Source organism: Archocentrus centrarchus, chromosome 8 (assembly GCF_007364275.1).
Source record: "Archocentrus centrarchus isolate MPI-CPG fArcCen1 chromosome 8, fArcCen1, whole genome shotgun sequence".
In the NCBI taxonomy this organism is placed as follows: domain Eukaryota; kingdom Metazoa; phylum Chordata; class Actinopteri; order Cichliformes; family Cichlidae; genus Archocentrus; species Archocentrus centrarchus.
In genome coordinates this window covers 27,227,886-27,255,771 of record NC_044353.1, presented here as the reverse complement: position 1 = coordinate 27,255,771, position 27,886 = coordinate 27,227,886, and the positions used below count along the sequence as shown (strand labels likewise).

The following is a 27,886-nucleotide window of genomic DNA, read 5'->3' as shown; positions in this document are numbered from 1 at the left end:
AGAACCCAGTGAACCTAAAATAGTAGAGTAAGAGCCCTCAAGCAAAGTCTGTGCAGTGGTAGCAATCGGCTGGAAGCTACACTTCTCAGCAAAGCACGGTGTGAAAGTTAGACAGACCTGCTGCATTTCATAACCATCCTCTTTATCCAGCAAACCAAAAGACGAAAAGACACTCAGATGTAATAATCATGGCTACTTGTTTTTACTTTAAAGTTAGCAGTCAGTTAAATGTACATTATCAAAAAAGGCCCAACTTTTTCCCCCCACTTCTCAATCTCCAGATAACATACAAAAAAAGACAAACCAGGACATTATAAAGCTGCACATTTTGTACCAGATACAATAATAAAATACGCAATGCTACATTAAGTGGTTAAAAATACAAAGGGGAAAAGTATATTGATTTTTTTAAACATCTTTAAAGAATATACAATGTTATTTTTCCTTAACTACCCAAGAAATTTAGTAGAAAGTGCATTCTATATAACAAAGAAAGGAGGAGGAGAATCATTCTGCAAACAGAGAAAACAGGACATGACAAAGGGAAAAAACTCCATGAACAGACAAAAAACCAAAGAAGTGTGTGGAGGGGCTAGTGTAAAGTCACCAAAGCAGGAGGAACATCTCTCTCACTGTAAAGGGAGATCCATACCGTTTGTGTGTGTGTGTGTGTGTGGGTGTGCGTGTGTAAATCAGTGAATTTTAATTTCATTTAAGCATACAGTGAAAGACAATGTCCTTTGTTTGCTACGGTCCCATTCACACTACCCACCTCCACCTGGGATTCTCCTCCTTTCCTTGCCTAAAAACATCCACTTAAAATAATCACCTCCACCTCTGCCCTTTCCCATGGAGCCACAACTGCACTCTGTTCCACAATGCATTGTCAGTCCCACCCCTCCCTCCCTTCCCCGCGCCTCACCCACGCAGCAGTAAAGTGCAGAGAATACACACAAGTGAAAAGGCTTTTATATATATATATATATATATATATATATATATATATATATATATATATATATATATATATATATATATATATATATATATATATATATATATATATATATATATATATATATATATATATATATATATATATATATTAAAAAAAAAAAAAAAATCCATACTGCAAAATGCTGAATCACAGCAGTGAACCAGAGGGGACAGGATGATAAGCAAATAATGCAGCAGTATTAAGACCCACAGAAATGGCAGGATAATTGCAGGTCTCAAATCCAAAAAGAGACTAAACTATGCAGCTTAACCACTTCAGACTGAATACCGTTAGAATGATACAAAGATGGCCGTGGTCAATTTACTGCTATTGTCCATCTCCGGTATCCCCAAATAGGCGTATACTGGGGCACACTGTAAAAGCAGCTTTTGGTACAAAAGCACTGGGGACAACCAGACAAACAGACTACACGCATCCTCCCTCTCACACACACACACACACACACACACACACACACACACACACACACACACACACACACACACACACACACACACACACACACACACACACGGTGAAAGGGAAAACCAAGCAACCCAAATTCATTCCAATACAAGCCAACCCTTTTATCTTCTTTTACACAAGTAACATTCACACTGTTGGCTATTACATTAATAAATGTAATTTAATAAGCTGATTTGATCAAACATGTTTATCTATACAAGAATTCCAAGTATTAGAAATTGTATGACCACTGCTTCTTATCCTGTCATTTCCTATCTACATGACAGAAGCATTCATTAGCTTAAAACTGAGCAGAAGACATTAAATAAAAAAAAAAAACAAACAAAAAAAAAATACCCATACATATAAATGAGTTATCGGCCATCATTCTGCGTAGGCAACATTCAACAGCTTTAGACATGCATTTGCCTGTGTGGATCAAAGTATGTCAGTACGATCAAAGTACAAAAAATGAAGAAAAAAAAAAATTAGTAATAACGCCACCCCATACCAAACTGTGGAATATAGGCTGAGAGGAATATGCATAATTTCCCATTAAGAACTTTGATGAAAAAAGGTCCCAGTTGTGTATACTGTCTGTGTGTGTCAAATGACCTTTAACGTGATAACCCGTATCATCGACAGCAGCGAAGGGAGGTGGGATAAATCCTGATGGGGCCACGCGGCTGGCCCCTCACAGTGGCAGTACTCGACAGTCATCCGTTATCTAAAAGCTTCTGTTGGCCAACAGTATTGAAAGCTGAGGCAGCACTGATTAAAGTCAGTAAATCAGTGACCATGTGGTCTTTCGTGTGAATGTGTGTGTGTGCTTGAGAGTGTGAGGGTGTGTGCGCACCTAGGCAATGTCCTGCATAACTAGAGTTGTCTTGATCACAAAATATCTAGTCAAACCTTAAATCCGCTGTAGAAAAGCCAGACTGGCAAGACATGTTCTGTATGACACAATGCAATGCTATTATGTATTTCATACTTCTGGAAATAAAAAAAAGCAGAAACAAAAGAAATATTACGTGTACTGGAATGGAAAGCACCATTTTGCCATGTAATGAATCTCAGACTAAGTCCAGATTCAACTAACCATTTACAAAATCTTTTGACCAGTGTCCTTTACCAAAGTTCCTCCCCCCTTCCTCACTGTAACCTATGGCACTGCATCTTGCACAACTGCTGTTGCCCCTCTGACAGAAAGGCCAGGACTCAGCCTTAAGACAGAGAAAGGCTCAGGTAGAACCAGTTACAACATTCATTAAACATTTCTGTGGGGCCCCGAGGCTCTGCAGTACAACTAGGAGGACAGGTGCAGTATTGCTATGGGGAGGACCTGCACAGAAAGCTCAAGCCCTGACCAATGTGCGACCTTATGGTCAAGTTGACATAAAGAGGAATCAATGACACTGATCTCTTGATCAGTGAAGCCCAGGTAATACATATGATGACTTCCATCAGCAGCTTTTGATGAAAAGTAGATAGTCTGTACATTGATGGGTATAAACTGAGAACTCACACTAAAATTGTTTTTGCAGAACCTATTGAAGAAAAAATTCTTGAGTTTGTAAAATATCTGTCAGTTAATCAGGGTTTTAAATGATGATGTGTACACTGAGGGTGCGTAAGTCTGTCTTCAATACACACAGGGGTGTATAATGTTTAGCTTGAGTTAGATAAATCTGTTCAACAGGAGCACCTTTGCGTTATGTCCACACAGAAAGAGCTTCAACCACTTTTTCAGCGATCCATCTCATCCTTTTCTAATGGAAAAAGAGATCAGTAAGCAGGGCTGTATAATGCTTTGTGTTTTACTTGCACTATATGCACAAATTTGTATACACAAGCACATAACTACAGTGCTTGTTTATTGGGCTCTGAGCACTTATAAAACACACATTAGAATATAGTGCCTGAAGTCTCCTGTGTAGACACATAGTGAGTAATGGTGCTGGTCATGCTATGCCCTCTCTGCAGACATGACATTAGGGGCTTTGGAACTGGGAAAAAAAAAACAAAAAACGGAGGCAGGACTATGAGAAGACGAGGAACAAGGCGTGGTTTGGTGCTGGCCTGCAGACCAGCAGCACAGTTCAGTGGTGCTGCGGGGCTCCAGGGCCCTTATCGGGGGGGGCCATGTGGTGCAGGTAACTGCTGTCTTCATGCCCACAGTGGTTTAGAGGCTCACTCTTGAAAAGAGCTGGAGGTGGGGGAAGGTGGGAGACAGGGGGCACTGCTAGGTGGTGGTGGGGGTGGGGCTGGGCATGTTGGGGTGTGCTTGAGAGGTGCTGCTGGGTTGATGAGGGGTGGGGATGATGGTGAGAGGGTGCTGAATGGAGTGGCACATGGGAGAATGTGTGCCCCACAGTGCCTTGAGGAGGAATAGACCCTCCCGTCGGGTTGAGGCCCATTGTTGCTGAGGTGGTGGCCGGGGTGGCAGCTGAGGGCCCGGGCCCAGAGGTGGAGGAAGAAGAGGAAAAGGTGTTGGCAAAGATCCGGACAGGCACAGGTGGGCCACTAGTCTGCAGGACGACAGGGCTGGTGACCCGGAAACACTTCTCTTTGTGTGCTTTGAGCATGTTGGAGAAGCGGAAGCGTTGGCCGCACACCTCGCAGGGATAGGGCTTCTCGCCTGTGTGGGTGCGGCGGTGGCGTTTCATGTTGGGCCGGCTGGTGAAGCTCTTTCCACAGATCTCACAAATGAAAGGCTTCTCCCCTGCACAGATTCATAGAAGACCAATGAGTGAGGAAAACAGACTCCACCAATTAAAGAGTGGAGTACAGAAAAAAAAAAAACATGATTTATCAGAGTCAAATCATTTGGTGTCAAATGTGAGGGTTAGAAAATGTTAAATATTCAACAAAGTTAACTTTTTCCCCCCCCTTTAACCATTTCCCTCTGCAGAGAGCAACAGTTCTCTTTTAAAAATGTAAATAAGTTGCCATCTTAAATTGAGGGTTTTTGCTGTCAACCCACCCACTCCACAGGAAGCTATTACAATTCACACTTTGAGGAGAGGAGATGTGAAAGTGAACAACAGCAGCTCCGTTGGATTGTCGCTCTCATTAACCTCCCTCCATGAAGCCACTGAATGTGCCTGCTACCACCCACACAGCCATCTATTAACAGGCTGCTGAAGGGCTCTCTAAATGCCTTATTCCTGCATGTTATGCGTGAAGCTCCTCCACACTAAATGAATATCAAAAAGTGACAGTTAATGTACTAGTCTTCTGTAACTGTTACTTCACATTTACTCATGAGAATTCACAAAAGAAAGAAAGAAAAAAAAAATCTGTGTGCAGTGAACCAAACTTGGGATGTTTAAAGTGTGTGCTGCCTATTACAGAGCATGGCTGGGTGTGTCTCCTCCTGGATGAGGCTAAATTGGTTGGTAGCAGCAGGGTAGCATAATTACACATCACAAATAGAACTGAGAGAGCCAATGGAGTGCAGTGTGTCCACCCACGACAGGCACGGTTGGAGAAAAACAGTGAAGGACACACAGGCATCACTGCTTGGAATGGTCTTAGAAATAGCAATGCAGCAGGGACAGAAAATCAGAGGGATGTAATACAGCATGTGTTTGGGTAGTCATTATAAGCCGCAGTATATGCAAGGTTCTTCTTTGAAGTACAACATCCCTCTCATTACAAAGTCTGGGCGAAGTCTCCTGCTCTTACCACTATAATGTTCCTGTTGGCAACACCCTATGTACTTCTTTTTTTAGGATGAGTATGGTGACTGGCTGCCTGGCAAAGTGAGGCAAAGAACACTGAGGTTTGGTAAACCTAAGATTTTACTTCATAAATGAATCTAATTTTAAATTAAAAATGAATTAAAGACCTTTTTATTCTCATTCAAATGTATCTAAAGCGTAGTCACATTCAAGTCAAGCACAAAAAAAAAAAAAAAAAAAGATTTAACAAACATGTATGAAACATAATTTCCACCTCAACAGCTGAGCCCACTTGTTCTTTGCATATTTTCCTTCCAGCTTCTATTTAAATGCAGTCACGCAGCAGCAAATTACAAACATGGAAACAGTAGGGCAAGACATTTGCAACAAAAGCAGCAAGTTTCTGCTGAGTAGTTATTTTTCTCTTTTAGCTGACTGCAGAACAAGAAGTGTAAAAAAAAAACTCCAAGAAAGCCTATTTACAAGTTTTCATGTTTATGAGAACAACGACTAATGTCAACAAATACTGTGTACATGTATCAGATTTGAGGCTTGTGTTTAACCACTTAGTGACATTATTTATTGAAGGAGCCACAATGATCATTTCTGGGAACATTACATTACCTGGAGCAGGAACTTCCTGCTGTGGAGAAACTACAACTAAGGACCCACATTTGAGTGCAGTCTCTTTCAGTTCACAACAATAAAGTGACAAGTTTTCTATAAAGCTTCCTGTTTCATACAAAATGCTTCACCACTTAAAAAAGGGCTCTGATACATTGGTTTCCTGCAGTCAAACAACATGTTGATTCCTTCACTAATGCTTTTGCAGAAGCGTCCCCCCCCCCCCCCCAAAAAAAGCCATAACAATGGTCCCAAAGGACACTGGCCTGATAGGCACGTGCGAACACGTACTGAACTTAAAGATCCACACTTGTTTCTCACCTGTGTGTGTCTTCATGTGCTCATCAAAATACTGTTTCATGTTGAAGTCTTTGCCACACCACTGGCACATGAACTGCTTGTGTCCGATGTGAATGCTCATGTGGGAGCGCAGCTGGTACTTGTATTGGAACCGTTCATCACAGTTCTACAGCAGAGATAACAGAAGAGGTCAGATAACGTGTTTACACACACACACACACACACACACACACACAGAGAACACAGGGGCAGACAAAAAACACATGCGTTGACATGCAGCAACTGACGTTTTCATTTAGTTGAATTTTTTGTAACATCTTTATTTGCCAACAGTGAAATTTTTCACAATTTAAATCAAGTATGTCAGTAAGCTTGCTGTGTGTGTATGGACTACTTCACATATAAAACCAGATCTCTGGTCTGCATAAATCATGCTTAAGAAATGTGGTTACTTCGACAATCCACCACCACCACTCAGGTTATTTTGGTGCATGAAGCAGTGCTGTATTTGCACTACGAGGTTTGCCTGGTCATGTTTTTCTTCAAGGAAAGTATTCATAATCTTAATCTGGCAGCACCTGACCAAATAAATGTTGGTAGGGGAGGAAGAAAAAGAATAAGGAAAAAAAAGTTGTTTTTCTAACAGCCTATATACTTAATAAGGATATAACTGCCTGTTAGGAGATGACCTCAAACATCTGATTAGAGCAACTCTACCCATACAGAGTCCCTGTTTGCCCTCCATTCATATAGTGGGGCACAAAGGTCTTAAGCTGAAGTAAAGCACTGCATCTGTGAAATTCCTCTAAATCTGAGGTGGTTAAGATAAGCAACTGTGCCTAACCCCATTGAGCAGAAAAGAAACAGTTGAAAATCTTGTCACAATATAATAAAATGCTTTTCTCACAGATGTCACAGGTTTACACTGAACATTTAGTCCTTTTTTATGCTTCAATTAATGGGTGAACTGTGTGTGTGTGTGTGTGTGTGTGGTTTCCTAATATTTGACATGGTTTGGCTTTGGCTCCTCTGTATAACACTGTCTACTGAATGCAAAATACACAGACTACAGTCAACATCCGAAAGACACTGACTGACTATTTTGGGTTATTTACAACCCACAGGACACAGATGTCTCCCTGCTCAAACTTATTGGTGAATCTGCTTTTGCAGCATACAGTGAAAAATTCAGTCACTCTACTCAAGTGATCCACCCTGTTTATTAAAAAAAATGTAAATAAATTCAATTAAAATAAATCAACAATAACTGTCAGTTTGACTTGTTCAAGTGTGTTTTAAGCAGGAAAGTAAATTAAACCATGCCTGCGGAAAAGGAAGGGAGAAACCCATTCTACAACTGGGAAATTAAGGCCACTATTATATTATGTTTTCCATGTTGAGCAAATCCTTCAACAGCAGCCAACAGAAATTGTAGTTTAAAAACAGAACAAAAAAAGTGACCTTCATCTCTAAAACAAATCCTTTAAGTCTACCTCAAATCTAAATAAAAACACAAATTAAAAAAAAATATATATATAAAAACCTAGAATATCTTTAAAAATTGTAAATTATTTTTAAAAAAATCTTTATCCATACCAACCATGAACACACTGACGGTCAGCTTCCATACTACTTGTCCATCAGCCAAAGAAATGTGTCCTTATCTGTATCTAAGGCACTGGTGCTGCATGGTGTAGCATTAATATATTTCCTTAGACATTTTAACACAGTTTTAGATTTTAGTTGTGATGGGGGCTGGGGCACATATAGCCACTGGCGTAGGTGTGCACGCACGTATACCTGCCTTAAAATCATGTTACTGAATCAATAAATAAATGAGCATATTGTACAATTTAAGTTTCTCCTCCAGGAAAGTTTTACTTGCTACAAATAAATAACTGAGCAACATAATGCTCTGGTTCTTGTGCAGATGAACTCCTGTGTTACCGTCTGCAGCCATTCTGCTCTGAAGCCTCCATGAGCTCCATGAGCACCAGAACCAGTTCTCCTCCCTGAGCAGGTTCTGGTTAGAGCATCCAGCTCACAGTGGATCTCCAGAGCAGAAGGAGGGCTATAGTCACAAGCTGTAGCCCACAACAGCAGACTGAATGAAACCAGGAGGTGGGAAAGCCCAGGTTAGCTGCTTAGCAGTGCCTGAAGTCAAAAGATTGTCCACAAGTAAACTGATTGTGGACACGTTCTCTCAGAGAGACAAAAATAATAATAATAAAAATACTGAAAACAGCAGTCAAATATACTTGGATGGTCTACGTGGGGGAAACACTGATCTGGTCACTTTCTGAGGTCTGTTGTTATGTCCATTAAATTTTAACAGAATCACACTGTGTTCATCTTACCTCACAGCGGAAGGGCTTCTCTCCAGAGTGCTGGAGTGAGTGAACTTTTAAAGACATACTGCGCTTAAATGACTTCCCACATGTTTCACAGGTGAATGGCATGTCCTTCGTGTGAGCTGGATTTAAAAGAAGAAATGCAAGAAAGATGGTTAAATAATGTAAAATACATTAAATCAAGCTTTTACCTAGAGTGGTAATACATGAATAAATTCTATTACATGACAAGAAATAATCATACAAAACATTTTTATTTCAAAAGTAGTAACAAAAAAATATGTAGTCACAAAAGACACTAAGCTAATGATCTATAATAAAAAATAGTTATGGTTGAATATTATTTAACCATGTGGTGGCTCACACTTCTAGATATCATGATGATAGACAACAGGCCCCAACTTACCAACCATGTGCTTCCGGACATGAGCCATAGTGTAGAATTTCTTCTCACAGATTTCACATGAGAACTTCTTTTCTGCATAGCCGTGCACAATTTTGATGTGTTCATGCAATGACCAAAGTTTCTTAAAAGACTTGCTGCAGGAAACACACTGAAGTGCATGAAAAGAGACAAAAAAAAATTATTAATATTAAGCATGTTGTTCTCATCTGCCAGAATTGTTTCATTATACTTCAGCTCCCTCTGCTGGGCAAAGGAAAAGGCAGCGACAATTTATTTTGCTGAATTCCCTCTGACTTTTATGGTCACAGTAAATAAAATAAGTGGTTGAATCCTCAACATTAAATCCATCCATCTATCTTTACTCTTCCTCTTACAGTAAGTGTTCAGCTTGTCATACCTTCTTAAATTACAGTGAACACAATCGAAAAGATCAACAGAAAGATTAATCAATTAGCGTCACTTCCTTTGCAGAACTGCACAGCTGCAGACATGTTTCGACTCTGACTTGGCCACTAGCAAACATCAAACTGGTTTTGCAGTAATTTCTGTCAAGCACAAGTTTTATGCTCAGGGTTGCTAAAACAAATACCTAACTGTGCAAGATAAGAGCAAACTGTGAAAAAAGTATGCACACAAAATACAAAAATATAACACAAAAGTAACCAAAAAGGAAATACAGTTTCTCCCAGATGCCTTCTAGCATGTGATTGGCAAGATATCATGTGATTTTTTTCCAACAGTGTCTTCCTTTTTTTCCATTTTAAAAAAAAAAAAAAAAAAAAATCACAGCTGCCACTGGCCTACTGGTGGCATCATCAGTGCTTTTATAGACAGATGTTTTTAAAGTCAGCCTATTCAGGTAAGATTTATTCTTTGCATTATTAATTTTTTAACATATTTTGTAAATAAAAGGATAATTCATTTCCCTTTGCATTGTGTTAGAACTACTGTCTTTTTTTTCTCACCAGAAAAACTGAAAGATAAAATATGGAAGTGGAAAAACTGAACTTCACACTTCAGAGCAATTTCACAGATTGTTACGACAAATATGAGATACTGGGAGTTACAAACTTAAAGAAAGCGTTTGTTTCGAGTCTAGCCTCACAAAACAAAACATCTGCACAATTATTTTCATCTCCATGGCACAGGAACTGGTTTCTTTACAAGTGATAGGAGGGGTTCCGGGGAAGCTGCTCAAATAACATTTTCACACTAAAGATGCAAATCAAACTGAACAAAACACCAGCTAAATAAAGCTGCTAAAAACACTCCTGGGAATCCAGATGCTGAGTCACCTTTTGAAATTTTAGAGAAGTAAAACCACAATGCATGTTCTGTCACTGAAATATTTATGATGGTAGATGACTTGGCTGCATAATGTTTCAGGTGGCCTGCATCTATAAAACCTTGTTTTTTTTTTCCCTCCTTACTTTGTTAAGCATCACCAATGATACGTACATGACAGGAAATATAAAATATCATTAATATTACTTTGGGACTGTAATTTGACAACAGAAATTTCACTAACCTACTTGCTTTGCTACTTTACCCCAAACCATAATGACTCTAAAACAAAACAAATTACTCAGGAAACGCAGTTTGTGTTTCCTGCCATTTCTTCACGCCACACTGCAGCGTAAATAATGGTTTAGGAGCTAAAACATTATGGCATGTTGTGGAGGTGTGCGCTTTTACTTTTCATTCCAGTAACTTCTAATGGTTGATTCTAGATAGGATTTTTTAATATAAGTCTGATAACTTTGGAATTAAAAAAAAAAAAAAAAAAAAAAAAAAAATAATAAATATGAAAAAAAAAAAGAAGTTACAGGATGCAAAATTGCTGAAAAGCTTCCCCACTTTTCCAGACACTGATGACTTGCATCATCAAATGTTTTGTCAACAGACAACAAATATTGCAGAATTATTGGTTAATGCAGCCAATGTGACTGAAGAACACTTCTGATATTCAGAAATATACCAGTAAAAGTGTTCTGACATTTCAAAATTCTCGCTAGACATATCTGACTGACCCTTCTGCATATTTCATAACTGACATCTGTTTTAATTAGAGAGTTATGAATTTTATATAAGGACTGCACAGATTCACTAATATCTCAAGCACCTTAAAGGCTACACCCCATTGTGAAATTACTGTTGGCCACCATAGGGAATAAAGCCACACTGGTCTCCTTTGAGCTAACAGCTTAAAAAACAGTTTCAAATCTCAGCTGCTTAAATTTTCTTGCTGCCGCTACATTCAAACTGCTACACACTGAGCTGAGAGTCAAATTTTTATGTTGCTTTTTGATGTTCTAACAAAAGAAATGTCAACACTAATCAAGAGGGTATGACAATCATCAGGCCACAGGTTAGTTAACATTTTAATGTGACAAAAATGTTGGCTTTCATATACCACAGTAACTTATTTTAAAGTGAAGTCATTTTTGGTCATTAAGCCCACTAAACAATATGCCAGGTAAAGAAAATACAGGATTTTGTATTAATCTGTTAATTTTGTTTAAAAAAACCTACATATGAGATTCCACCTACATTTGTTTTAGGCCCTTCTCTTTCATGAGCATCCAGCCAAAGTAATTTCCCTCATGATTTTATTTCCAGTGCTAGAAACTTGCCTTAAATGCTAGTTACACTGGCTAATGCCCGACAGAGAGGGTATAAGAGGAACCTGGGGTGAAGGCGGCAGAGAGGGCTGTAGTACAGGTGCAAAAGACTCATAGCTTAGAGAATAGTCTTGTTCTACTTTATTTAAATTTATCTAAACATCTTTGTTCCTAACAATATAATAAACCCTGTAACACCTCTTTCGTCACAATAACATTTGCACGGGTTATTACGCAGATATGAGACAAAGGTTTGCTTTACCTGAATGTTCTTCTCACAATCAGTCTGCTGGTGCAAGGCTAGTTCACTCTCCAAGACAAACTTCTTGCCGCACTTGTCACAGATCTGCATTCGTCTGTGTGTGACATTCATGTGTTTCTCCAGGTACCACCTTGTGTTGAATACTCGAGGACACTTTTCACATGCCAGCATCTCCTTCTCCTCCACCTCTGCTTTCCCTCCTGATGTCACAGTCAGAGCAGACGAGGGAGCTGACCTGGCTGACTTGCCCTTACTCTTTGGAGGCTCCATGCGTTTCCGCCGCCCTCTGGTGGTCATTCCAGCAGTGCTGGCGCCCAGAGCTGTTCTGAGGCTTTTCCTCCGTGGCTGGCTGGGGGCTGCTGCACCACTAGCCCCTCGACGGGTTCTCTTTGACCGTGTTCTTTGACTTTCAACCTCGTCTTCCTCCTCGTCTTCCTCCTCATCTTCCTCAGGGCTCTCCTCATCTTCCTCCTCCTCCTCTTCCTCCTCCTCTTCCTCATCATCATCACTTCCAACACTCTCCGAGTCGTCCGCTGTGGTTCCAGTTTTGTTGTCCCCCTTGGATACATGAAGTGTCTGGTTGTTCAGGTTAACCTCCACAATGATCTGCTCACGCTTGAAGCCCTCCTCACCATCCTCACCCTCTTCTTCCTCATCTTCATCATCATCTTCAGTGTCATCAGAGGATCCGTCATTGCCTGCCTGGGACCCCTGTGTCCCCACCTCCTGCCCAGCAACTCCCTCTCTGAAATACTGCTGATGTTGGTGTTGAGTCACGTGTTGTGTGGGCACCTGACCGATGTTCTGATCTCCCATGGATGTCTTGGCTGCCATCTTATTGTCCACTAACACAGAATAAGGCTTGCCACCAACCTCCCTCTTATAAAGTTTTCCTGTCAAATCCAGGTCTGGGTTTGTAGGAAAGTAGGACTGGGACACCGGTGCCCTACGTCCTTCCTCCTGTGACATCCCGCCAAGACTAGGGATGGAAACCTCTTCCTTGAGGTTCTGGCAGGATTTCATGAAGAGGGAGAGGGTACGGAGGGGTAGAGTTGGTGGGAGAGCAAAGCAATGGAAAAGATTAATTACGGTGGTGACTAGGTAGACTAGCCTACCCTACAAGGAGGGGCAGGGGACGCCACGCTAATCCCCCACCCTCCTTCTACTGAAAAGACAGGAAGGAGGGGATGAGGTGAGAGACAGTCAACCTGATTCAAAGAGAGCATCCATATTGTCCAAGGTAAGAACTGCAGCTGTATAGACATACAATCAGTTCCAAATTTTGTTCCATGTGCTTAAAAATCATACGGCAAAATCAAAGACTTATTGTTGTTGATCCTCAACATTTAAAACTAAATTCCCCTCCAGCTGGTGAGCTGCAGGCTCCTGCCCTGCAGAGTGCCAGGGTCTTCAAACAGCAAAGTAGGTAAAGACGAGCTGAATGCCAAAAAGAGAAATGCCGTAAGCACCTTTGTGTCTTGCTTGAGCAGCCATTTATTGTGCATTACCTATGAGATAAGACAAAGAAGAAACAGGGAAGAATATAAATGAGATTGTTCTATGTGACCTGAAACTACAGCCATATTGTCAAATTCTGAGCAGTGAGTGCCACACTTGGCCACAAATGTTTCAGTGTTGTGTGTGGGAGTGGAAACCACAGCTTTCACACATGAATGCGAGTGAATTCATTTTCAACAAATGAGCAGTCTAAATATTTCTAAACCACAACTGAAACACCTCATTATAAAGCAGAGACAGTTTGCTTTATAGAGTGACACACCAATATACATGCTGGCAATTTAAGGACATGTTTAGAGCAACTAAAGTGCAAAAAAAAAAAAAAAAAAAAAATCACAACTTTATTTCCTTTGTATTGGAAAGATGTAAAGTATCTTCTTAAAGATGGTCTGGCCGATGTCAGAATTAGAGCAGAAAAGCAGCCCGTTTGTTAAATATCAGTTGTCTATGCAGAAACATAGATGCAATCACTGAACTACCTATAATCTAAATCTTATCAAATTGGTACTCACTCAGTCCTAGCAATGTTCCAGATCGTTAGGGGACGATTTACAAATATACTTTCCAGAAAGAAAGAGCCCGACGCAAAGTCATAAAGCACGCGGATTAAACAAGACAAGATTTTCTTTTCTCTTCAACATCACACATGCATAAACCTCCCATTGACTGTTGGAGAGTATAGTGTAACCACAGCTTAGGAGCTTGTATTGCAAATACAACCACAGGAAACTGTATGTGAACCTTTCAGTGAAGCCTAAGTAGTGCACTCCTGTAACCAACAGTATTATCACTATGTTCATGCAAGTTAAAGACAACAAAAAAAGAAGAAGAAAAAAGTTAAGGACTAATGTATTACTTTTGAGTGATTCGTATGATCTTAGCTTTGGTGTTCGTGCTATGCTAGTGCTGACCCTGCATGACAGGCTACTGACCTTGAACAACCTTACACCCTACAAACCATTTTGAGTGTGCACCAGGGCGGTTTGCTCGCTAGAAAACCTCCCCCGTGCAATAAACAAAAATTACATTTCCTTTCCTGGAGACAGCAAACATCCTCTCCTCAGAATTGTCACAAACATCTTATGCTTAAATTTCAAGAACTGACACACCACTGTCTACAGAGAAATCAAAAACAGGCCAAGAGGTGCTTTCATATTCACCCCCCGCCCCAATCTGTGAAGTCTACTTTGTTCTCATGTTCATTTTGAAGTCCCGCTTAAAATGAAGGGCTTCTGTAAGTGCCAGAAAAAGGAACATTACTGTGCAAATAAAAGGAAATGCAAGCGAGTTATTTAGTGTAGACGTTATTAAGGCCCTAATTATTTTTACTGTGATCAATTATTAATCATAATTAGCTCTCTGAGGCTTAGCCAGATCATTATTTGCCCACAAAACTATTGTTGTAATTTTGTGGTGTCTTACATTTACTACCACTGGTTCAATCCTACCTGTCAAACTGAACAGAAGCTGCACCTGCTGAAAATAATCTGTAATAAAACCAGATTAATTCAAAATGAGAGATCCAAACTTTAAAAGCAAAAAGGTGAGCTTAAATTATCTCATTTAACACATTTTTTCTCTCTCATTCACTGGTCTGTGCACCTCAAGACTCAGTGCGTATATCTCGTGAATTTGATTCTTCATAGATAAGCATGCTGCAGTGAAGGCAGAGGTAAGATGAACTAAAGCAATTTATTTAAGCCAGATAGTAATCAATTGGTTCTACCTCATTTTCCATGCAAGAAAGTAAGCTTATTTATGTAGACTTTGAGTATGCACACATGTAAGGCACACCTGCCTTCCTGTGCAGGCTGACTCTGATCCTTTCTGAGAATTGGACAGCAGCTCTGAGAGTATTAAGACCACAAGGGGAGGGCGAGCTCGACACTGACAGAGCAACTCAACTCACATGGTTGTCCTAGACACAAAGCCTAATAGATTATCCTGTGTCTAGATGACAGAGCAATATAAACTGCAAGAGAATCCGCACACCTAAACATGCAATTATGCTGGTTTCATTCTCATTTGAGCAAATGTGAGTTTAAATAAATGGGGGTGGGTCTGCACAGCCAACTTACTGCTATGCCACTATAAAACTGATCAGAAAAACTAAGCTTATTCCTGATAATTAAAAAAAAAAAAAAAGCACATAAACAGTGTGGTTATGCAACCTTGTTGAGTACAACCCTTCTACTGCTTATCATTATCAATGATGAGTCATTTTGGGGTTTCACTCACTGTGAAATAATGCAATCCTTTGATGTGGGAATCAAGCAGAGCACAGACTTCTCAATATTACGAGTAATTAGTTTACATATTCACCTTGTAGGATCGGGGGTCAAACTTTTAGAAATGTAGCTAACTTTGTGTCTGCTTATCTAAGTTTTAACAGCTTTTAAAGATGAACTTTGTACCCTGATGCAAAAAAAAAAGCATCAATGAATGTCTGAAAAATCATTCCAGTAATCCAAAGCATTGCGTATGCTCAGCAAAACCTGCAGAGAAATCAAAGTTTCTTCAGCCATGGCCAATTCATAGCTGTCCTCAATCATGTTTCAGAGAAGCCAGAACCCATTTCATATGTAAGCCACAAAGCCAGTCATATACCGGATAGATGCTACTGTGGCTTAAGATTTGTATGACACAGGATGAGAGTGTAACTGCAACGGCAGCATACAACACTTAAAACCATCAGCATTAAATAGTACACATGCTGACAAGTACTTGGCTGAACTCTGAGTTAAGCAGACGAGACCTTTGAAGTCAAAATGTGTCACGTTTGCCTCTTACTATACAGCAGCGCTACTCAAATCCATGCACCCTCTTGAGTCTAGACTTTAATGAGCTTTCCCCTTTCGCAGCTTGTAGAGGACCTTGTGAGGTTCACATTCCTAACTCTGTCCAAATTCATAAGACCTTAACCAGCTCACTGTGTGGTGCACTGCAGGGGTGCCCCATGCCTCCGTAGGTATTTGGCCCTCAAGCCCATAATCGGGGTCACAGAGCAGTACCTAGGGTTTTCAATATAGCAAATATCATTTGAGGCATCATACAGAGTGTGTCAACTCCTACCTCTACCACACCAGCTTTTTAGGAGACACTGCTGAGCCTTCTGTTTACTACTGGGATAAGGAAAGAAAACATGGGAACATTCATGACTTACTTTGGAACTCTGATTTGGACTGTGAACACACACCGAAACGTGATTAACATAAAAACGGATTCAATAAGCATATTATTTCTAGCAAACGAGGTAAAACATATGCGCATATCAACTTGTTTTCATCGGACTGGATGCAATGTTTTCAGCTACAAGACTTGCAGTTGAAGCTGCAGTGTGTTTGAAGCAAATAAAGGGTTAAAACGAAAAGGCAACATTGTACAACGAAAAGTAACGTTGTGCAGGCCAGGCCAACTTAGGCTACTAAGCTAGCTAGCAATAGTCCATAGGTACTAACCTGCACACACATGACAAGCTAACTTGGCTACATTAGCTGAAGGTGCAGCCATTATATGTTTTAGTGCAGTTAAGGTCACTTCGTCTGGAAATCAGTCACACTAATGCACAAGCACTACAATCTAAAGGCTGGTGTTTGCTGGCATGCAGTAGCTTCCAACAAAAGAATACTTTCACTTTTTTTAACCATAAACCGCCCAGGTTGGTGCTAGTTAGCTCAAAGCTAGCATTAACGTCAGACATTTAGCATTAACGTTACAGTTAATTTCGATGCCGCACTCCGAAGGGAAAGTGTGACAGTTATCGGACCCTCGCGAAGCTAAACGAAAAGCTGATGTCATGCTTTCTTATCAGTGTTTCTCCCTTGTTGTCGTGCAGTATGAGAAATGCCGCTTTCCCAACAAAACCTAGACTGCTCTACTGGCAAACCCACTGAACTCGACACTGTCACAAAGTCAGCGCTAGCCGGGCTCGCAGACTGCTCTCACCGTAGCTTCGGCCCCGGGCTACCGGCGAACCTCGGCTGCTGTTTCCGACAGCTGTCATGCGTGTCACACGTGTAAGCGCTTAAAAATAACCAAAATAGCTACATTTTGATGCCAGTTTGTTGGCTTACCTCCGTCTAGGACGACCTCCCTCTTGCGTTCGTGCAATCAGAGTTGCACAGATTCAGGGTTGCACGCGCATTTCGCTCTCTCTCGCTCGTTCGCTCTACATTCACGGATGTGCGTTTAGACGGGACACTGCCAATGGTCTTTGTGTGCAAAATGTGGGCGCTTATTTGTTGATGTTCGTTATAGGCTGCGGTGGTACCTGCGCACCGGCGTCCTCAGCCCCGCTACGTGGCCCAGCCAAGCTCTCGCGCGTACCACCGTCGTCCCGCGCTCATCCCAGGCATTCAGGCGGCTGTCTGGATGGGCGCGCGGCAGCTTGTCTGGTCTGGATTCTTTTCGTCTCCTCTCCAAAGCAGACAGAGCACTGCGCGCGCGCGGACGCGCTGAGCTCAAATCCTTGATTGATGAAATCATGAGAAGACCCCGCGGTCTGTTTAATCCTCTCAAAGGAAAAATTCTGAACAATTAATGTATTCAGTTTTTATCGTCGACTCCTAATCTTTATTAATCTGTCTTCAGTTTTTTAATCAGAAATTTTTGTAACAGCTGTTTTAAGTGCCTAAAGGGCTCCAGTTTATTTCTGCGAAGACTCCCCGGAAAATAACCAAATTACTTATTCCTGCGATATTAAACAAAATTTGAAAGAAAAAAAAAAACGTGGGTTGATTTAACAGTGGGAAAAAAAAATCCAAGTTTCTGTCTGAACGTGAGTTTTGCATCAGAAACCATTTCAAAAATAATCTTTTTTTCATAGTTTTTACTTTTTATGACTGTAAAATAATCTTTACTTTCAATCAAAAATACCAAAACATCCAATTGGAATGCTATGTATGCATATTTAGTAAGTAATTTTAAAGGGGTGCACTTAAGCACCTTTACTTTTTTCAATAAGAGGTTTAATCAAGCATCCTCTTCTGGTGACAATTATCATCCTGCCTCATGTACAACATCTCTGCACCTTGACCAACAAGACTGACAACTCGGAGGCAGAAAGACAATTTTATTAAGTCGATCCATTTCTGCAAAATGGGGGATTAGATTTTCTCCATACAAACTGAAGACAGCAAAGAAAATAGTGTCATCCTCTACTGAGTTCTATTTATTTTTAGGCACATTCCAATTGACTGGGGTGGCAACATTAGGCATGAAAAAAAATTATCTGAAAGAAGAAAGCAGATATATTCCAGAAAACTCAGTAATTGAACAACTTCAGCCAAATGAATAAACCATGTCTAGACATATCTGACAGTCAATCAGAAAGACAGCAATTCATTTCCAATTTCAAAATTGTTACACAATTTGATGAAACTTCCCAGCACAACAACAGAATAATGGCATTTACCATTCGCATTTATCTTTGAAAGGAATCACACACTGTTTTCCTTGATGTACAAATGACTGTTGCTTTCCACTCATTAAGTGCTCTCACTCTGACAACTTGAATCTTGAGAGAACTTCCTGCATTAACAATTCTCAAAACAGAGTACTATACATATTTTAGGTTATCACAGATGGAGCAATAAACCCCTTCACTTCCTTACATAAAGGTGGACTTCATAAATTTATCCATCACAGACCCCACACTTTGTCTCCCAGCATGCTGCTATCAGCAAAGCCCAGTCCAGAGTTGATTAGAGAGAAAGTGGGAGGAATATGTATGTGATGTTGGGAGAATCCTATACTGAATCCTCCAACCACCACTTCCCCTGGCTCACGTAATGGCTGGAGACAGTGACAGTGGGGGTAGACATGGGTGGTGATGCAATCACTGGGGCAACTGAAGCAATGTGCCCTGTCCCGAGGGCAGGTAAGTGACATTGCGGGAGCGTGACAGCTGGAAAGCTATGTCCTCGGCTGCTTCCAGCTTACGAAGCTCTACCAGACCATCGCCAGCCTCCATCAGAGAGTTGGCGATGAGTAAGGCGGCCTGAGAATCTCCCTCTGCTGAAATGATGGCTGCCTGCTTCTGCTGCTCTGCCTAAAATGATAAAATGAAATTGATAAAACTGTATGCACAGTTTGAAAATGCACCAATAGTACAGGAAATGATATGCAATGTTAAAATTACCTTTTCTACAATGAAACGGGCCCTCTCTGCCTCCTGCTGGGCCACCTGTTTCATCTCAACAGCCTCTGTGAATTCCTTGCCAAAGGTCAAGTGTGTCTGAAAGAACACAATACGGCAGGTTACTGCAGTTAACATACAACCCAAGGATAGTACAGTACATTGTGGCATTATTTGTGCTGAACTTCATACCAGTGAAACATCATCCAAGATTAAGCCGAAGGTGGAGGCTCTTTCTGTAAGGTCCTCGCTGACCTGCCTGGACACCAGCTCTCTCTGAGTGATGAGCTCGCTAGCATCAAACCTAGCCTGAGAAAGAGAAACATTAAGCGGTTTATTATTCTGTTCAATACATACCCAGCTAACTTATTTGGCCTTTAATGGACTGATACGCACCACTACAGCCTTTAAGACCTCTGTGGTGATAGATGGTAGCACCCTCTCATCGTAATCCTCACCAATACTGGTGAAGATGCGCGGCAGCTGGTTCGTCACCGGCCGGAAGAGGATACGCAACGTGATATTAACATTCTGCAGATCTGTGGGGGTGAATGGTTCAGACTTTATTCACACTGTATATGCTGCCCTACATACATGACAAATGTTTGTGCTCATAGACTAAATCTTCCTGTCTAAATAAGTTCCTTCTTTGGTAATGTTTGCACAGTTGTCAGATAAAATGTGAATAATGGAAGTTCAAAGTTTTCAGACAATCCCTATTTTTATTATTTTTTAAAATATCAAAGCTGTTGAAGTGCAGTGAATAGCCTTAAATGGCAGAAAGGCTGTATTGGAATGAATTGTATTATAATACCCTCTGAAACATTAGTAGGACAATACTCTATATATTGCTATCAGAATAGTGAGGGAGGAAACAACAACCAAAAAAAAAAAAAAGTTAAGTAGTACACAAAAGGAAGGCTCCAAATTTAAACCCCTCAGTCAGCTGTTCTGGGATGAACTGAGGCAAATACTACAAAGAACACTGAACATACTCAGGGATTCTTTGCATTAGCTACTTCAACAAAACCTACAATTCTATAAAATGATATTGCGGATCACTGCAGTGGTTGTGAACTTCGCCAAGCCCGACTTTCTTCAGTCTGTGTGTGCTCCATTAGAAAGGGAAGTGTGTCATTTCACCTCTCTTCTGCATAAAATGAAATAATCGAGTACCCCATACTCGAGTCAAGAGGAACATGCCAGAGCTATAATTTTTTACAAATGTTACAGCTAAAAGAACAGCAGTGTGCCAGAGAAGGCAAGAGTGGTAGCAGGCATAAGTCTTGTTTTTTTTCTTTAAAAACCACTAAACTCTTAATGCTGCTGTTTAAGTCTATGCACTCGGAAAGAGCACTTAAGCCACTTAAGTCCATCTCATACTGAAGTAGAAATAATTTTAGTTCTTGGCCAAATCAAATGAAAGACTTTGCAGTAAAACAGGACGAACCTTAAAAAAAAAATATTTATATCACCAAATAGCCACATAAGTTACAAGATTCAGTAAACAAAACAACTGTACTACAAACAACCAAAATGAGGTACTACACAGAGTATACCAAAAGCATGTTAGATTAAGAAAGTAGGTTAAACCCAAATATGACGTCAAACAGTAGAATTACCCTTCATGCTCGCGAAGCTAAAATAATTGTGGTTTGCTCGACTGCAAACGATGCTGGCAAGCGGCCAAAGTATTCATCAGTTTGTAGTTCTCGCCAGAAATTTTTTCTGAATTCTTTATGAAAGCCCTGTGTCCACCCCCCCCCCTCTTATTTTACCAAATTAACTATTGTCCTTTTTTTAATGCATTCATATCAGAATTGCAATGTGACGCATACAGCGCATGCAACTGTAAACAGACCTTTGTTTGGTCACATTGCTAAGGTACAGCTCAACAGGCTTCTATACAAACATATTTGCTGAGCTGAGAATCTACTGCTCTTACAGAATATAAATAAACAACCTCTGAGTATTTTAGGTGTGCAGCGGAAGTTACCATGGCCAGTTAAAAATTGAGCCAGCCACCAAAATTTGCTAACTCATTAATCCAACTTCATAGTACACCACTCTGGGCAGAAAGCAAAAAAAAAAAACACAAAAAAACTTGCAAGCACAAAGCATGCAGATCTGAGGAACAACTTCCCAAACAGTGCTTCCTTTCCACTGTAGAAGGAATGCCAAGATTCATCTGATGAGTGTCTCAAAATTTCAAATCTGGCACTCAATCATTCTTTAATTCAAAATGTTTTATGCTGTTACCATTGTATACTTCATTTCAGTTAAACTTGATACATTTCAGCAAAGACTGGAAAACTGAAATGTTCAAAAACATTGACATAGCTTCTACAGGTTTTTAATGTGTTAAAAAGCTAAACATTTAAGAGACATTAATTCAATTCTTAACACTATAACTCCCAGAATTTTAGAACTACTACAACTCCCATAGGTGGTCATTTTGACCATCATACATTATTTGCTTACATTTGTAATAAATCAATATCATATGTACAAATATAATTTATAATAAAAAAAAAAAAAAAAAAAAAAAAAAAATCAAAGAATAAATGGATTTGTAATGTTACCAATCACCTAAAGATGGTTGTGGCAAGGAACATCAGTAACTGGAACATATGTGTGTGTGTAGATTCTCAGTCATCCAGGTCATGGTTTTCTCAACAGCTCAAAAAAAGTTGAGTGGACTTGTTTAAATTTTCTTACCTGGGAGGTATTTAAACCTTAATGGAGTTGTCCCCTTTGGAGGTGGTCATTGACCCACTATTATTCATGTGCTGTAGCACACAAGCTAAGGTGTAAAAAACAGTGTGGGTCATTACCACCAGGGTTTTTGGGTGGGACCACTGTGTGACAATGTTGCAGGTTTGCTCTTTCTTCCTAGTTGGCGTCAGACTTTCTGTCCTGTTGATCTTCACTGGTTTGATGAAGGCCCAGTTGGGATAACCATGTGTCTTTTGAGGATGCCACTGTTCATATTTTGGACCGAGAACAAAGATGGTTTGAAAGAGGAGTGAAAGAGGCCACCTATGTCCACTGTGACTGACCACCATTGAACAGAGGTGGTGGTTTATGATGCCAGCTGTCAGCTTCCTACAATACAATCTAGAGATCCCTTCCAGGTGCCTCAAACCCCACTCACACCTTACTTCAGGTTACCTATTGAGGCCACCTGAAGTGACCAGGTCTCACAGGTGCCACAGTGGTTTCACAGGAAACCCTTCGTGGTAATGATCCACATGTTTTTTCACACATTGGCTCATGTGATGATGAATACCAATAGTATCATCAACCGCCTCCAAAGGGTACAGACCCCACTAGGGTTTAAATAAAGTCCAGTCACCTGTTTTCAAGTTCTTGAGAACACCAAGAATGACACTTTGCCCATCAGCAGGTGGTAGCTATCAGGAGTCAAAAAGCATCCGATTTCACCAAATTACGCTGTATAGGGATTTGGTCAATATGACAGCTATGACGCTGGCTACGACCATCTTTAGTTGATTGGTAACATTACAGATCCATGTATTCTTTGATCTTTTATTGATTACAAATTATATTTATACATATCATATTTATTTATCAGAATTTTACGTAAATAATGTATTGTGGTCAAAATGACCACCTATGGGAGTTCGAGGAAGAAACACTAGATTAAAATAAAATACACATATTTAGGAAAAGTCAGGGTCCTACAGTTACATGGGGTTAATAGCAAAAAAGATATTGCACTGCAAAAATTTGAAAATGGTCAAAATGACCACCTTGAGAGTTCTAGTGTTAAAGAAACCACAAAGCCGAGGCTTCTTCATTTGAGGCACACTGAATTAGCAAGAGCTTAAGTTCCTTGGATTATTCACATACCTTTGCTGCCTGTGATGACAGGCACGTTGCGTGGACGGGAGCGGCAATCAAAGATGATGGGTTTCTGAACCCAGGGGATGAGGAAGTGCGTCCCTTCACCAACAACATCATCTTGAACGCCTCGAAACCTGTCAAATATCACAGCCCGGTGTCCTGCATCAACTGCAACAAGACAGAGAGTATCACACATACAGTGCACATGATTTAAGAATCTGTTTAACATGAATTACCCTGATTTACTTTTTTTTAAAAAAAGCATTAAGTGCTAATGAATTCATACACTGCTCACAGCCAGATAAGCTTTATGTGACTCATGCAGACTCAGCTTAACCCAACACGTGCTAAAAACAAAAACTGAAATGAAGTACGATGCAAAAGCATGCTGGATTAACAAAGTGGGTTAAGGGTAACCCCAAGCGTTATGTTAAAATCTCACATCAGACCACCACATCGTGTTCTCGAAACTAAAACAATCGTGGTTAGCTCGGCTGCAAACAAACCCGGCAAGCAACCAAGGTATTTCAGCTTTTAGTGTTCTCCAGATTCTTAAACTTCACGACCATGTGTTGCAATGCTGACATCGGGAATGCTATCAGGTCGTGTTCTGACTGACTAGGACTCACCGTTGAATAGAGCAGAGTTCACGACGCCTCCACCGATGGCGAGGGCAAGCCCCAACTTCCCAATGGATTCAAATAACTTGGCCATGACAGCAACCTGGTGACAATGAAGGCACTTCATTGTCGTACACATCACCACTTTAACACCTACGTAATGCACTATAATCCTGCGACGGTCCTTGGAAATCCAGGGTAAATCCCCTCTTTCCAATAACAGTTGGCTTTGGCCTTGAGTCGGAGCGATACCAAGGCTGTGGTTGTTAGCTAATTTAGCTAACTAGCATTAGCTTATCGACAAACTGAACAGAGACAGCTGGCAAGTCAGTACAACCAAACAGAGCATCACAGCTTAGATTTAAGACAGGAAAAACGCTACGGATAAGACAATAAGATACTTAAAACGAATAAAAAGCGTGTGACGGGTAAGTCCAACTTGCACGCCGGGTGACAGCACGCACGTTACCTTTGGCTAATGCAAAGTGGTCGCTCGTGTTCGTCTAATCTTGTGATACTACGCATCTTATAAATAAAACACAAAACACCTCCCTTTTACAATGGCTGCTACACTGACATGTAAAGAAACCGTTAAATATTTTCAGTATCACGCACAATCTATGTCATAACTCACCTCGGTTTGCTCGGATGTCTATGACCTCCACCAGACAGACGTAAAGCACATGAAATAGCTGCTCCACGGCGCCTGCGCACTGGATGAAGGCTTCTTCTTCTATGACTTTTGGTCAGTATTCAAACTTAACGGTGACTTATAGCCCCCTGCTGTTTTTAAACTGCTGATGCTACTTATGTTTTTTTTAACTTTATTTATGAACATAAGTGCAAACAAACAAGGCAGAAACAATAGCTATTTATAAAATTAATATACGCAATATTGAGCATAAAAAGAGGGAGAAAAGAAAGGAAAAAAGGGGGAAAAGTACATCGAAAAAAGACGAGAAAATAAACAGAAAAAAGACAAGTTATAAATCTCGGGGGAAACTAACTAACTAACTAAATACAAAATAATATAATTATTATTGGGGTCTTCTTCGAGCAACTAATTTAAGGGTTTTCTTCTCATTTGCAATTTTAGCGATTTATTTATATTTTTAGCGATAAAATTTAATTCTCAATAAATGTCCCATATTTAACTAGATAACTGTGGTAATTTAATCCCCCCTGGACTGCAGCCAGCTCCACATGCCATACCGGTCTGCCTCATGTAATTGGAGCATTGTAGCACACCGTGCTACAAGGCATTACTATATTGGTTACTAAGACTCAGACGCAAGACTGTATTTTACATTTTTCAGACAACAACCTGTTGACTGTTCTTGTAACTCGAGGAAGTCATGGATTTTATGTTAAAACGGCCTGCCATACACCGGCATGTTGTTAGCTTACAAACTATAGTCTGCAGTAAGTCTGTAAGTCCAAAAACTATGGCAGGCCGTTTTAACATAAAATCCGTTTGTCTGACTATCCGTAATTACATTTCAGATATCTATTTTGACTAGACAAAACTACATTTTGACTATCCAGAATGGTAATTTAAGATATCCGCAATTACATTCTGGCTAGTAATTATAATAATTCAAGATATCTTCAATTACATTTTGACGAGTCAAAATTCCTTTCAAGATATCTCAAATTACGTCACCGAATTTGTCATTTGACGGGTCACACATCCCTAATTACAATTTAAGATATCTCAAACGTAATTATGACTAGTCGAAATTACGTTTTAGATATCTGAATTTAACGATTGCGTGAAGGCCCCCTTGTGCTGTACTGAGCTGTCCAAACAATTGCCTGTGTAGATTTTCAGGTGGCTGCAAGGACGCTGGCCGTTATGGACAAAAATGTAATAAAATGCAACAATATAGAAAGAGCTCCTCAGTATGGGATATGCGGAGAGTGCGAGAACCGTGAACTTAAAGACTGCTTCAGAAATATGCACAGAATCTCTGATTTTATGGCAGGCTGTTTTAACAAACTGCCTTATAAACATTCCGCCAAAATGCTCCGTAATTCAAGATATCTCAAACGTCATTCTGACTAGTCAGACTGTTAATTTAAGATATCTTAAATAGAAAAGCCGTCTAATTCAAGATATCTGTAATTGATTTTGAGATATCTTAAAAGGCATTTTGACTAGTCAAAATTACAGTTCTAGATATCTCTAATTTAGTTTTGCCTAGTCATTATTTGCTTTCAAGATATCTAGAATTTAATTTGCACTAGTCAAAACTATTTATCGCCTATCTAAAAATACATTTAAGATATCTCGAAATATGGTGTCATTTAAGATATCTTTAATTAGAATTATGACTAGTCAGAATAAAAAACAAGATATCTTGAATTAACTTTATGACTAGTCATAATTTAATTGTAGATATCTGAAATGTGAGTTTCAGATAGTCAGTGATTCATTGAAGATATCTTGAATTGAAGCCGCCATAAAAATGAATGGTAAATCTGACGTCATTTCGACTAGTCAGAATGTAATTAGAGATATCTCAAATAGGTATTTTGTCTAGTCAAAACATAATTAGAGATATCTCAATTTACTAATACGTTTAGTCATAAATCAATTTCAGATATCTGGAATGTAAGTGTGGTGAATCGGATTTTATGTTAAAACGGCCTGCCATAGCTGGTGAGCTAAGTTAGTGCTAGCATTACTAGCATTAGAAGTTGGCTCGTGCTAAATAGCACTGAACTGCAAATGATAACATTTATTTTGAGACAGTGTTGATTAAAATGCAACTTTTATGGTTTTATTATTTGCGTTATTTAGTGTATAAATAAATCTGATCATGCTAATTCTCCTCTCGGCTGTGCACGTTTTTTCTTTTAAATGAAGCTGACGAGAAATCAATCCTCGTACTGGTGGATAACATTTATAATATATGGGTTATATGTAGGTTTTAATATGTATATTTATGTAGTCTTTTCTGTCATAGTCGAAATTAGGGATTGCGGGGAGCATTTGTGTCGCGATGACGTGGGCTGGGACACCAGTGCGCGGAAGGCAGAACTTCCATTCCTCCCTGTAAAAAGTTACAGTTCATTTATTTAACCATCACCATTACTGTGAAGCTGTCCAATTACGGTATAAATAACCCATAAGACAAATCTCTTGGATATTTACTCCTTGAACCTCTTCTCCTCTGTCGTCCTCTGATCGGTCAGCGGAGCACCGTTGCTAGGGACACTGGGTGTGTTACACCTCTGTTTACGTAAATAACAGACGTGAGAGTGCAGCGATTGACAACATTCAACAGAGCTGTGTAATTGTTTTATCTTGCAAATTAATGATTGGCTAAGTTGCTAAAAATGCAACGTTTTGCAAAAAAGTATTTTGAATCTCTGCCCAGCCCAACGTTATATTACATGGAATTGATGGAGTACTACATGTTGTTTACCGAGCCAATAATCATTAATATTTGTATGCACCCATTTGCTTGAGGTCAGGTGTACACAAGTGCTGTCTGCTGTACCAGACTTGCTTGCTGTTAGGCATAGATGACCCCAAGCTTGGACTTTAAGAAGAAGTTAGTCATTCTATAAAATAGTGAATAATAACCATGTCTGTGGCCTTTGCTATTCAATATTGTCTTTTTTCATGCGCAGGTCCAATTAAGAGAGATCATAAACACAGCACAAAACCTTGTTTTGATGTTAAGTATCAGCGTACCACCGAATGTCAGGCCAGTCAGACAGGGCAACACAGGAGAAGCTGCTCTTGGTCAGGCAGTGCAGTCAGTGACCACAGTGAGGCCTCAGCAGGCACTGCAACAAAGAGCTCAACTCAGTGGCCCTGGACTCTCAGTGAAAGAAGAAATGGCTCGGTAGGATACACAGATCATTGGTCTTAGAATATTTTCTGGAGCTTCAGACCATCACCATGTAAAATATTGTGTAAAACAAATTTTAGAAAACATAATCCTTGAGAATGTAGATGTCTTCTGAGTTAGTTTTTTTTTTTTTTTGCTGATGGAATATAAAAGATAACAATTATAGGCTATGC

The 27,886-nt window shown here is 40.0% G+C and overlaps 2 protein-coding genes across 4 annotated transcripts; both read right to left on the bottom strand.

The window, feature by feature from the left end:
• Positions 1 to 1,617: 1,617 nt before the first annotated feature.
• On the bottom strand, positions 1,618 to 17,614 carry znf652 (zinc finger protein 652). 3 transcript variants are annotated; one of them, XM_030735169.1, is made up of 6 exons: positions 17,498 to 17,614; positions 11,710 to 13,217; positions 8,827 to 8,974; positions 8,427 to 8,542; positions 6,091 to 6,235; positions 1,618 to 4,184 (listed from the first exon to the last, which is right to left on the bottom strand). In XM_030735169.1, exons 2-6 carry the CDS (start codon positions 12,730 to 12,732, stop codon positions 3,562 to 3,564), a joined length of 2,055 nt encoding a protein of 684 aa, XP_030591029.1. In that variant the 5' UTR covers positions 12,733 to 13,217; positions 17,498 to 17,614; the 3' UTR covers positions 1,618 to 3,561. The 3 variants fall into 3 exon arrangements, with proteins under 3 accessions (XP_030591029.1, XP_030591028.1, XP_030591030.1); XM_030735168.1 differs by having other exon boundaries at positions 17,301 to 17,607; XM_030735170.1 differs by lacking the exon at positions 17,498 to 17,614 and adding an exon at positions 17,173 to 17,260.
• A 662-nt stretch (positions 17,615 to 18,276) lies between these two features.
• On the bottom strand, positions 18,277 to 24,618 carry phb (prohibitin). Its single transcript, XM_030736316.1, has 7 exons — positions 24,485 to 24,618; positions 23,860 to 23,953; positions 23,237 to 23,398; positions 19,760 to 19,902; positions 19,556 to 19,672; positions 19,367 to 19,462; positions 18,277 to 19,276 (listed from the first exon to the last, which is right to left on the bottom strand). The coding sequence occupies exons 2-7, from the start codon at positions 23,942 to 23,944 to the stop codon at positions 19,064 to 19,066; spliced, it is 816 nt and encodes a 271-aa protein (XP_030592176.1). The 5' UTR covers positions 23,945 to 23,953; positions 24,485 to 24,618; the 3' UTR covers positions 18,277 to 19,063.
• Between the last annotated feature and the right edge of the window lie 3,268 nt (positions 24,619 to 27,886).

What these genes read in the sequence shown, in the direction of transcription:
- znf652 (XM_030735169.1), bottom strand. Translation starts at nt 12,732, where the DNA reads ATGAAATCCTGCCAGAACCTCAAGGAAGAGGTTTCCATCCCTAGTCTT. An exon ending in AGAAGCCCTTCCGCTGTGAG is followed by an intron (nt 6,236 to 8,426) that starts GTAAGATGAACA and finishes TCTCTGCTGTAG; the next exon opens with AACTGTGATGAACGGTTCCA. An exon ending in GCACATGAAGACACACACAG is followed by an intron (nt 4,185 to 6,090) that starts GTGAGAAACAAG and finishes GAATCTGTGCAG; the next exon opens with GGGAGAAGCCTTTCATTTGT.
- phb (XM_030736316.1), bottom strand. Translation starts at nt 23,944, where the DNA reads ATGGCCAAGTTATTTGAATCCATTGGGAAGTTGGGGCTTGCCCTCGCC. An exon ending in TGTCATCACAGGCAGCAAAG is followed by an intron (nt 19,903 to 23,236) that starts GTATGTGAATAA and finishes TCACCCCCACAG; the next exon opens with ATCTGCAGAATGTTAATATC. An exon ending in AGGTCTTAAAGGCTGTAGTG is followed by an intron (nt 19,673 to 19,759) that starts GTGCGTATCAGT and finishes TCTCTTTCTCAG; the next exon opens with GCTAGGTTTGATGCTAGCGA.